Source organism: Stigmatopora argus, chromosome 14 (genome assembly GCF_051989625.1).
Source record: "Stigmatopora argus isolate UIUO_Sarg chromosome 14, RoL_Sarg_1.0, whole genome shotgun sequence".
Taxonomy (NCBI): Eukaryota; Metazoa; Chordata; class Actinopteri; order Syngnathiformes; family Syngnathidae; genus Stigmatopora; species Stigmatopora argus.
This window is the reverse complement of record NC_135400.1, coordinates 8,851,332-8,863,145: the sequence shown is the minus strand read 5'-3', so window position 1 is coordinate 8,863,145 and position 11,814 is coordinate 8,851,332. Positions and strand designations below refer to the sequence as shown.

General features: G+C 38.2%; 1 protein-coding gene across 6 annotated transcripts in view; it reads left to right on the top strand.

Moving 5' to 3' along the window:
• plppr2a (phospholipid phosphatase related 2a) overlaps positions 1–11,814 on the top strand; it is a 32,550-nt gene that overhangs the window by 9,192 nt on the left and 11,544 nt on the right. For 3 of the 6 annotated variants that reach the window (XM_077618935.1, XM_077618934.1, XM_077618933.1), the window contains exons 1-2: positions 1,514–1,611; positions 9,006–9,121. In XM_077618935.1, coding sequence (XP_077475061.1) covers positions 1,536–1,611; positions 9,006–9,121 — 192 coding nt within the window. In that variant the 5' untranslated portion in view covers positions 1,514–1,535. Of the gene's footprint in view, positions 1–1,513; positions 1,676–6,078; positions 6,430–9,005; positions 9,122–11,814 lie in introns of those variants that run through there. The other 3 variants (XM_077618937.1, XM_077618936.1, XM_077618938.1) reach the window with 3 other exon arrangements.

Sequence of the window (11,814 nt, the reverse complement as noted above, 5' to 3'; positions counted from 1 at the left end):
TCATTTAATTTTAGTAAATTGATCCCAATATTTTAGGGCTAATTTTTTGCATTCATGTTATAACACTTTTTTCCATTTATGCCATACTTGGAAGTTCAGATTCAATTTAAATATCTTCAAATCAACATAACTCTTACTCCACCGCAGTAATATGGATGTTTTGGAAAAAGTAGAAATTTAATTTAACATTGGATGGACAGGCATTCATTTGCATGGCAAGAAAAACAAGTTTTGTTCCACCCTTTCCGCAATTTTCAATTACTGTACCTTGAGAATAATACAGCGACAAGAAATTAAACTGTGAGACTTGATAATTGGAAATAATTAGGTGGCCTCTCCCTAGCAAATGCCTATTCTAGGTACATTTTAAATGCTAATTTTTCCAGTTTGAGCAAAAAAAAACCATCACCATTAAATTAAATAATACAATATCCATCAAGAGTCAACTGAAATGAGTCAACCGCGAGATTTGATTGTCAGTCGGATGACTGTCATTACTGAACAACTACCATACAGACAAATAATCTTTTGACATATGAACAAATTTCCAACAATGTACTTTCAAGTAGAGCTATAATGACTTACCCCTCTGTGTATAATTCCTGTAAATGGCTGCCTGAATAAAAACTACATTAAAGTTTTACGTATCATCAAACATTCTGCAAAAATTGGTATTCATTCGAGATGGTTGTAGTCATGATGGTGGGCCAAACCCAGTGTTTAGCCTTACTATGGGAACACCCCTTTAAAAGCCAAGACTTATTTTGCATAAGTTACGAAATGAAGCAGACGGGGGTTGGGGGATATATTTACAGGGCAAACTGATAGATTATAGTGGGCAGATATATCTGGCAGAGTGCACAGATGCCGATGGAAATAGTTCAATGACACGGGAAATAGTATGCGTGCTGCCACTGTTGCTATCTGCACTGATAATGTGAGCTGTAAATATGCTTTCTGTGAATGAGTTAATCACTAGTAGACGTCCAATATATTAGAACTAGGAGGTCAGGCAGTGAATGAACACCATTCCAGTTCTTTTTGTTGCTTCTGTCATGAATCTGTACATGGATATTGAGCACATTCCTTCCATGCAAAACTTGCACCCTGAATGCTCTTCATGCCATTCAGGCAATAAAATGTCTGATCCACTCAGCTGCACCTGTTTTTACAGTAGTGACCCAGAGATTGTTATATGTTTTAATACTGAACATTGTACACAACGTATTTAGTTGCCTGACATGAATTCTTACTGACAGAAAATTTAACCATGTTTATAAGGATCGTCAGATATTCATTCATTTTCTGAACTGATGTCTGGTGATTTTATTCTGTAAATAAATAATCCCCCTTTAAAAAATAAAAACATTCAATCAAATATTTGAAACAAGAGAAAGAATACATTTAGATATTTAATACAGTGTATTTGCCTGAACTATTAAATGCATGTATTATGTTAGATTTCCTCTCATCTCATTTTCTGAACCGCTTTATCCTCATTAGGGTCGCTGGAGCCTATCTCAGCTGACTCCGGTATGCAGCGAATGACTGCTCAATTGCTGCCTTCTTCTCACTTTAAATGGATTAGACATCTACTAGCAGCATCAATAAGTTAAGTGTCAGTCTAATGTACAGGAGAACAATCAGTCTGACCTTGCACATCATGCTTACACAGGTACTGCTTGTTTTTTTTTCTCCTGAATATTGAACTTCCTTTTCATCTCGAGCCTCTTTGAAATGTTAGTCTGATTATTTGCAGTGGAAAGGCAACAGACAGATTGAGATGCAAAGTAAGCGTGAGCATTCAGGCCTGAATGAAGCAGGATGTGAGTGTAACTTCATCATTGAGTCAAATCAGCATCAAAACGTCAGGATACGAGGTTGCTGCAGATGGCTTCTATGAGCCTCTTCGTCTTGTTTGTCACAGAAGCTTTGTCAAACACTTGTTAATTAGAAGGAAGCAATGACTAGCTGGCAGTCTTTAACTCTTCCCATGTCTTCATAGCCATCTCCTCAAGGAATAAATCTGTGCAACATGAAATTGTGTACTGTTGCATGCAATATGTGGAATGCAGTTGTGCTCATTTTTCCTCTCAAATGATCTCGAAGCATCCCCCATAATACACAGATGTCCTCTCAATTTTGATTGAATGATGAACGATGTATCAACTGCAATAAATTAATTTGACCTTTTAACTCTATCAATATCAGCCAATTAGTTGATGAAAATTTACTCCTTAGTAATTTGGGTATTTGAATCGAGATCAAATTAGTCCCAGTGTCTCTCTCCTATTCTTTTCATCATCTCCCCACTCCCTGGTTGTTCCAACTAATGAGCCGTCCCGCTTCAGCATGTGGGTGTACTATAGAAAATTTCAGCTGCCCAAGGCACCACTTTCAATGCTCGGATCATTGTCACAGTCTGTCTCAGTGTGCTGTGAAGATTTAGAGTATAGATAGAGCTTTTCCTTTTAGAAACCTTAACTACTACCATTGAATATGTTCTGCTTGATTCGCGGCTACCATCTACTTTTGGAAAATAACCGATAATTGCATATTTTTGTCCACAACATTGTAGTTGTGATTCAACAGGCAGATTTAATTTAAAAAGATATCATAATAAAGTTAAAGAGGGTCATAGACTCCGTTATGTGCAAACTTAACAGAAATGTTTTAAATAACTCTAGCCAGCAGTCTGTCAGATTCTCACACTCCAGGGTGGTTCTTATGAAACCAGCATGTCATGGTGCAAGCACATACATTAAAAAAATATATCTATTTGACTGGTATGTCTAAGTAAATGTTGGATCATAGCAATTTTTAGAAGTTACTATGCTGACAAAGTTTCAATATATAGCTCTAAAAGCTTAGGACTGAGTGTAATGTTACCTGATGACATCTAACCATATGTATACAGATTTAGAGTATGAAATTCAAAGAGCATTGTTGAAATTTCCATTAAGAATTATTCCAGACTTATTGCAGTTATAAATGGATATTGCTTTCTAAAGTCAGTGACATAGAAGGGTTAACATGTGGACTGTTTAAAACAGCATGTGAGAGGTTATTGGACTTTGCAATCCTTTCTGAAAGCAGCCATATGGTTGGACATCTACTACCAACCAACAAATAGGTTCTCTGCTTTTACCCATAAGAAATGATATGATACGAATACATTGTAGAATTGAAAGGGCATGCCTGCCTATTTTAAAAATCTAACCTGCTTTTTAAAGCAGGTTTGTTACCTGTCACTATCATCCATTAAAATGTGTTTCAATCCCATGCTGTACCATGAGCTTGAATTTATTAACATCTCATTATGACGACATTGCTCTTCCCTGCTTCAGGACCCCATCTGGTGTGTTCACAATAACATGCATCATTTCCTTCAGCCTGAAGGTTTTATTTCAGACCAACAAGATTGAGTATCAGTGGAACCCCTGAAAATGGGAATATTAGCAAATTGTGACTCAGGCAAAGAAATCACATGAGAAGGAATTCATTTTTTCAATCACCATAAAAGAGAGAAACACCTGCTATCACATTCCACTATTTCATTTTGACAATTGGAGTCCCTCGCCCACATATGTCAGAGAACATTTACTCACACCAAGTGAAAAAATGTTCATAACACAATGGGAGTCAGAAGAGTATTGGTTACGCGTTAGTTTTCATCTCAAATCTCATGTGGATAGATATCAAATATGATTTAAGTGTAGTATTTTTGTTCCAAAGCACACGTGCTTTGAAATTTCTTTTTAAATTAACTATTTTTTTCTAACATTCAAATTATTCATGATTGTATTTATTAATGGGAAAATATATTGGAGTAACAAATAATTCATAGTACAATAGTACATAGTATATATATTGAACAATGTTCATTCACCACCTCTGTTGAGAGGTAAAATAGATTGATTGTCTATTGCCATGAAACACATCCAATGAGTTAATACATTGATGTAACAGCTTGGAACAGCATAACGATACAAGACAGGAAAATTGGACTTGGGGGGGTTGCATTGTTAAGCGCTATGCTTTCAGTTGAGAGGGTTTCCACGTCTGTGTGTGTGCATTGCGTTTATGGTGATGGCCTTCATATTGCAGTCATGCAGTGATGTGGCCTCTTGAGATTGGTTATGTATAATATGTTGCCATGACGGCACAGTTCTTTCACCTAAAGTAATGATGTGTTATTAAAAAGTTACATACTGGGTTTGTTGATAGTGTCTAATATCAAATCTTGCATGAGTGCCCATCTGATTTTGTACTGACACTAAATCAATGATGTGAATAATTAAAACGAGATATTTCCAGTGGCAGTAAGTGACAATCGTAAAGGAAGGCATCCATCTATATCGGGTTTGCTGTGAATGTATTTATTTGTGCATGCTTTGACTTTGGCGAATGTTGCTGGATTCACATTTGCACAAGGATGTTTACTTTCCTTCCACTATATGTTTAACTCCAATTGGTTGATTTCTTTCCCCATGTATAGATTACCACTATTCGCTCCATCTCTAGCGTGTACATCTCATTTAACCCACCATTAAGAATTTAGCAGAGTAAATAAATGGTCTGAAGGAGAGGACACCCATTGGAAAGCCAAATAAATGTACACAACGCTGCAGTCATATCTCATTTACCTTCATGTCAATACCGCCGACGTAGATGTTAGCTAACCAACATTACTAAAATGTAACATGAACTAAAAATTTAACCACAATTGCCAAAAGCATTAAATAAATTGAGAGGGATAGAGGTCAATTTGATTTGAACCGGGTTAGCTGGCATTGAATGATATTTTTTTAGTGACCTTGACGCCAACCGATGTCCAACTCAATTGGACTATGAGGATTAATTCCGACTGTCAGGTCAATTAAGCTTGAGCAGCAAAGAAATAAATTAGTAAAATTACCCTCCTAGCCGAAATGAATTGGACGTCCATTCATTCATTCATAACCCTAACCCATTCATTTTCTGAACCGCTTATCTTCACAAGCGTCATGGGGGGAGCTGGAGCCTATCCCTTGCCGAATTATTACAAAAAGACACACACAAATCTGACTTCAGTTGTATACGGTGCACTATCCTAATGCACTGTGCACTATTTCATAAAACATTATCTTAGTTGCTTTGCGGCTACTACTGTCTCTGAGGTAATTTAATTTTTATGATAGAAGGCGCTACTGACACAGAATAAAGCAGATAAGCTTGAGGTCGACCTCCTGATTCGTCTGTACACCCAAGCGTGTGACTCAATAAGTGTTCATCTGTACTGCAGCAGATGCTTAGAATTTTCATTTTCATTCATCTTCCGTACTGCTCATCCTCACGAGGGTCGCTGACTATGGGCAGTAGGTGGGGTACACCCTGGACTGGTTACCAACCGATCGCGGGGGCATATAGGTAAACAACCATCTACACTTATAATAAGAGCTGTATGGAGTTTAGAGTGTTCATTCAGTCTACCATGCATGTTTTTGGATGTGGGAGGAAACTAGAAAACACTTTTTTTAAGGTTCGGCGGGTAGATTTGTATTCATTGAGATTAGAATTATTTGACATGAGTTCTTCAGTCTTGCTAAAATTTGTTTTGAAGTCTGTAGTTCCACTATATTGAGTATTCATTCAATTCATTCTTTCGATCTATTTATCCTCTCATGCAAACACAAAAGCAAAAACTACCATGGCAACTATGGCAATTCTTTTAGACTGAGGATTTTACATGTTGCCTAAAGATCAATAGTCGTCTATAATCTCAGATAGAACAATCGGCAGCACAGCCCTAGGTGAAAGAAAATAATATTATATAGGCTCTTGCTTCTTCCCTGGTCTGCAGCCCCCTCCTACTTTGCTCTAACGTTTGGGGCAGGGTCGTGTCCTCTTGGTTTCTCATGACATTCACTAGGAGGCAAGGGAAAGAACGTAAGAGGAGCACGTAAAAGGCCGAGTGTGCAAGAATGGAGGGAGGGGAGATGGACAGTGGGAGACAAGGGGAGTAGAGAGGGAACACAAGCTCTGAATACAAATGAGCTGACACATATAGTGCATCCCCTCCCTCTCTTCCCTTCTCTCGCTGTTTCACGGTTAGTCTCATTCACAGGCATGCTTTCCCACTCTCTGCTTCCCTATGTGCAAGTAGCCGCACCAGAGCAAATATTGCATAGGAGGTTATTTCACCCAGTTAAGTCATTACTCATGGCAAGTGTTTGGACTGTGCGTGTTTTAGCGTGAACGTGCACGCTTTCAGAGGCTGCCGAACGCCTCCTTCTCTTCGTCTGATTGGACTAGGAGGGGGCAAGAAACAGAGGACAGGGAGAGAGATTTGTCACAGCAGTTTTACATCATCGACACCTGATAAGACATGGTCACTGCATAGGAATTTGGCGCAACGGCAACCGTCAGCCCAGCAACGAGGTACCCGAGGTAAGTAGAGAGAAGGTGGGAGGAAGGGGGATGACTGCATGGATGGGTGGCAGGATTCCCTATTTGATGAAGAGGGAGATCTTAACTGCCATTATGCTCTGGTGCTTGAGACATGGAATCTGTGTGTGCGTTGGTAGGGACTGTTTTACATATTTGGATTTATCACTTAAAATGACTTACTATAAGATTTGTTTGTTACAGGGTTCATCCTATAATTCCTAAATCCGCCTGTGGATGCATGCATTGGGAGGAGTATCTCTTTACTATCCAGAAATTTGCAATACTACTCCCTAAACAATGTCAAATTGTACAAGTGTTTTGATCCTATTAATTATTGCAGTTTCACTGAGGATGATACACGTCCAAAATGAGTTCATCATGAGTGGACGTCCAATCCTTTTGAACGTTGGTTCACTGGGTGCCAACCCTCCCATTTGGAAATGTGGGGATGTCTCTTAGTGGCAATGACAATTAACCAGTTAAGGTATCACACTTTTGTTTTGGTAGTAAATCAGAGGATTTACTTCAATCACTTCAATAATAAAAGACTGACACCACATAAAAGCGGTATCGTTTTTACACATAAGATAACCTTGCAAATCTAAACATATTCATGTACAGTAAACAATACCCTCAATAAAGAAAATAAGTGAATATACTGTTAAATTAACAGTGCTATATTAAGATGACTGCTATAGAGCCAAGATAATAATTTTGTGTTAAATCCTAAAGTGATAAAAAAACACACTATGATGTCAAGAGACGTTCAGCAGATGAGGGGTCACATGCTCCTGAGGACTTTCTTGAATGTTTATTCAGGTTGTGGCATTGCTTGCAATGAAGTGCACTGAAACAGAAGAATGACTGACTGACAGTTGGCACTTTAATGCTGCATCACTGCATCTTATCTCTTGTTACTGTTGCATGATTGAGATTCATGCTCAAAATGAGATGTGCACTGTATTGCGTGGATGGAAATGAGGGCAATGTTTTCTAAAATTACTTTTACTTTACTCACATGTACTGTATGTTTCCTGGGGCATGGTGATGGGCTGCGAAGGCAGATAGAGGGTACATGCCTACCCTCATCTCTATGCTTTGACTGGAGTCCTTGGAGCAGCTCAGGAAATGTGTGCATGTATTTGCATCAACTACATTCTCTGTGTTTTGCCTTTTCTCATTAAGAATGCTTATTCTCTTCATCCTTCTCCTCTGAATTGAAATTACTTTTTCACTACTAAATGGAGCCCCAAAAATAGCAACCAAACAGTAGAAATGAAATTGGAGAACTGTTAATGTGTTGGTGTTTTTTCTATTTTATTTTTCAAATTTTAGTTATGGTTTCTTTCAGAGGACCATATGTTGGTAAACTGACTTAAATATTAAACTCAGCTACTTCCCGTTGACGCTAGACGTCCATTTCATTTTGGCTTCGAATTGTTATTTAATTACTTTGTCAATTGCTGCTGAATTATGGTTGCCACAGTTAAATGACAATAGATTAAAAAAGAAATCCATTTATTCATCATCCTTACTGCACATCCTTGCAAGGTTTGTTGGAGCCTAACTTATCTGACTTTGGGCAAAAGGCAGACTACACCCTAGACTGGTTGCCAGTCAGCCGTAGGGCATACAGAGACAAACAACCATTCACATGCACAAACATACTGCGAACGGGAACCAATCCCACGCTTGCCCAATTGTCAGCGTCCCACAACACCATATAACCTTTAGATGATCAAAGCTTCTCCTACTCATCTCTGGCACCTGAAGGAGTTTTTCCCAAAACACAACTGCTGCCACCAACACATCCCTGTACCCTCTCAGCCATTGGCCCACATTGAAAGAGAGATGTTCTTTACCTCCTACAGCATTCACCAGTCCAATTAAAAATAAAACACTGATCTCTTGTCTCTTGGAGATACATATACCGAAGTTTTTGATTGTTGTAGAAATAAAATGGATATAAGGGATTCTTGCCACATTTTTTTTCTATTGTGCTTCTGGTTACTCACTGGATATCTTGTTCATTTACACATGCATGCATGCTTTGCACATACACATTGATTCTTAATGTACTCCCCAAAAGCAGCCTTGTTTTGCACAAAGCATTGTTCTAAGGGCAACTAAAAGCTTGGCGTCATGCCTTATTCATCCTGCAGGCCTTTTCTGTCTCACAGTGCAGGGATAACATTCGAAAAAAGAAAACAACCAGAAAGCACATAACCACTCACCTCTGCTTGATACTCCCTCATTGTTAACAGTGAGGCAAGACATTTTGATGCCCATAATGATGGAAAAGATGTGGACTGGATGATATGCATAGTTTTTTTTGTCCATAAACCTAACTGTACAAGTTAAACTGAAAATGCAGGTACGACTCACTTACAAAATAAGGATATCACTTTTGGGTCGTTAATGAATTACAAATATTAAGTGAAAAAGTATACATAGAATCACCTGCCTACATAAAATAGAACAAACTCATCAAACCCACATTTTTTCTACATAGTCTCACTCTCTCGTCCCCAATTTAGCTGCTGGACTAATTTATTGTTAATGTTTCTGACTTCCAGACGAGGTGTTTGTGAGACAAGAAAAGTGGAACCAAAACAAAAAAGATATGGCAACAGAGGAAAAGCCGAGTGTGAAGAGCAGCAGCTCCATTGTCCCCTGCTTCCTGTTTGTTGAGGTAAAATACTGTTCATTTATTCAAAACATGGAATTGCCAATGTCACTGACTGTATGTGTTTGTCTTGGCGGGCATATCTATCCCTCTTTGCAATTACTAGCTCTGTCACTAGGTAGAACCACCTTTTGCTATTAGAAAATATTTCTCATCCGCAATCCCAGTGAGATAACTATTTCAGGATGGACTGTGGAGTTTGGGATAGCTCAGTAAACAATTTCATTCTTACCTCACATTTCGCTTGATGATACACTGGGAGTATCTGAGGTGTTTTAAGTAGCCGCTGTACTTCTGTGGAGTATAAAGTGTTTCTCAGCTTATTTGTAGACTGCTTGATTCATGGAGTTTTGTTGTTACGCTAGACACTTTCGGTAGCTCTGTTGGGTTTGAAATCACTTTACCCACATCTTACAGTGTTGCACCCATCAACAATGGTCACCCAGTAATATTTTATTCTTGGTGTCGTGACACTTTAACATTCAGATTAAAGCAGTATCTGTCACGTCTTTTTGGTGGATGGTTGTGTTTTTCCTTGTGAATGCTGTCTACGTTATTATGAATGTGTTCCACCTGCTGTGTCTTTCCCATTTTGCTTATTTGTAGGTATGAATCATATTTAAAAGCATCTAAATTAATGTATTTCTTCTTATATTTGTTTTAGATTTCTGAAAGAAGCCCATTAGGTTCATGTGTGTGTGTATGTGTTGGGGTCAAGCTTTTTTGTGCAGTGTGGCAAAAAAATATGAGAAAAATAGAAAGAGGCATACAAAGTACTTAAGTAAAAAAAACACCCCACCTATAGAGCCAAACAAAAAGCATGAACAAAAAAAATATCTTCGATTTATTTCCTGTAGTATCTGGCATAAGAAACAACAATATATGGTTTTGCTAACATGTTATGACCAAATATATTCATTTATTCATTTCCCACAATGCTGAACAATGGTGGATCAGTTGGTACTTAACCTTGACAGGGTCATGGCTTGCTGGAGCCAATCCCAGCTGACTTCAGGCGACTACATGCTAAACTGGTTGCCTGTCAGTCATAGGGCACAGAGACACACAACCACTTGCTCTCACAAACGCACGGAAGTCAGTCAAGTGAATTACCACATCATCAGGTGGCCTCTAACGAAATGTAACAGCCTGAAATCTTTAATAGGGTATCCTTTGAACATCTTGCCTTTGCATGCGATCCTGGGTGGATGACCAGTACATTTATATACTACTTGCTTTTGCTGAAACATCTGTTCTTGAAGGAGAGGGAGATACAATGTCACCACCAATTTGGCAGCACTTGTGAGCAAAGGAAACACAGGTCCCTTTGGCTATAATACGTAATATGATAATACTCTGTAGACTCTATTAGACTACTCTGCCATTTGCCTCCCACTCAGCCCTCAAGACTGAGTCAATTCCCATGCCCATGTGCAAGTGTGTCTGTGTGTGTCTATGTCTGGGGAGAGTATTTCGAGTCTATTATTACGCAGATACATGACTCATACATATTGGGATAAACAGAATTTGGAGTTGGAAAATGTCCAAAAAGCTCACATCTTTATTTGATGTAAAAAGAGTAAACATCCTTGGTTGACTAAAACCAAACAAACAAACCCCCAAAAATAACATACAATTAACCCCTCACAGCATGGGTATGTTGGTCAAATGCAGGTCTGAAGTGATAATTTTAAAAATTATTAAACTAAACATACAACGATTATGTTTTTCTGTGTCGTTGTATTATTTTGGGTTTTGGAAAGACTGGCCTGTTTCGTTTGCCCCAGACCTCATCAACAGTTACCATGGAAACAATTGCATTAGACTCATTCCGCATCCCTTTTCCTTTTAGTTGAGACCTTTCATCTGCTGCGCCCTATTTATAAGTCACAACCTTTGCTATCAGCGTTATATATTTGGCACGAGGAGACGGACAACTATGGACACTTACACCCATACCTAGGTGCAATTTAGAGTGTCCAATCAGTCCACCATGCATGTTTTTTGGAATGTGGGATGATATGTGAGAGAAATTATTTTTATCTGCAGTTTGTTTTTTATTGACCTGGAAATTCAGATCAGACTAGAAGTGGCAGAAAAAGATATAGCTTCTGAATGTGGAAAAAGGTAAATCTCAGTTAAGTAACCACGTTTGGACATATTTTAAGAAAACACTTTTTTTTTGTCTGTAATAATCTTTAAATAATGGCTTTCTTTTGAGAAATGTTTATTTTGTGTTTGATCAATCATTATGAAATTGATGTTTCTGTTTTACAATGAAAGAAAATGCTACTTATGGAAAAATATGAGAATAATTGCGCCACTAGATGACACTGCTGGTACACGATAGAAGCCCACTCTCGCACAACAGAATGAAACACCTTACAAAAAATATTGTTGGTGCAATATGAAACTGAACGTAGGCATTTATTACTGGAATGCTCTGTATTCAGTCTTTTTCCCCATCATTGAAAATTCATCAAATATTTTAGTCTGTCTGAAAATGTTCTTCATTAAATGTTGCCTTACAATGGTCTATTTTAATCATTTTAAGAAAGCAAATCATGGCATGTTTGGACACCTATATCTGGCAGCCAATGGGCCCCTGATGATCATTTGTGTTTCTTTTTCCGTGTTATTGGCTTTTCAACAAGCACACAAACCAACAAAAACAGTAGCATCTTATCATATACAATACG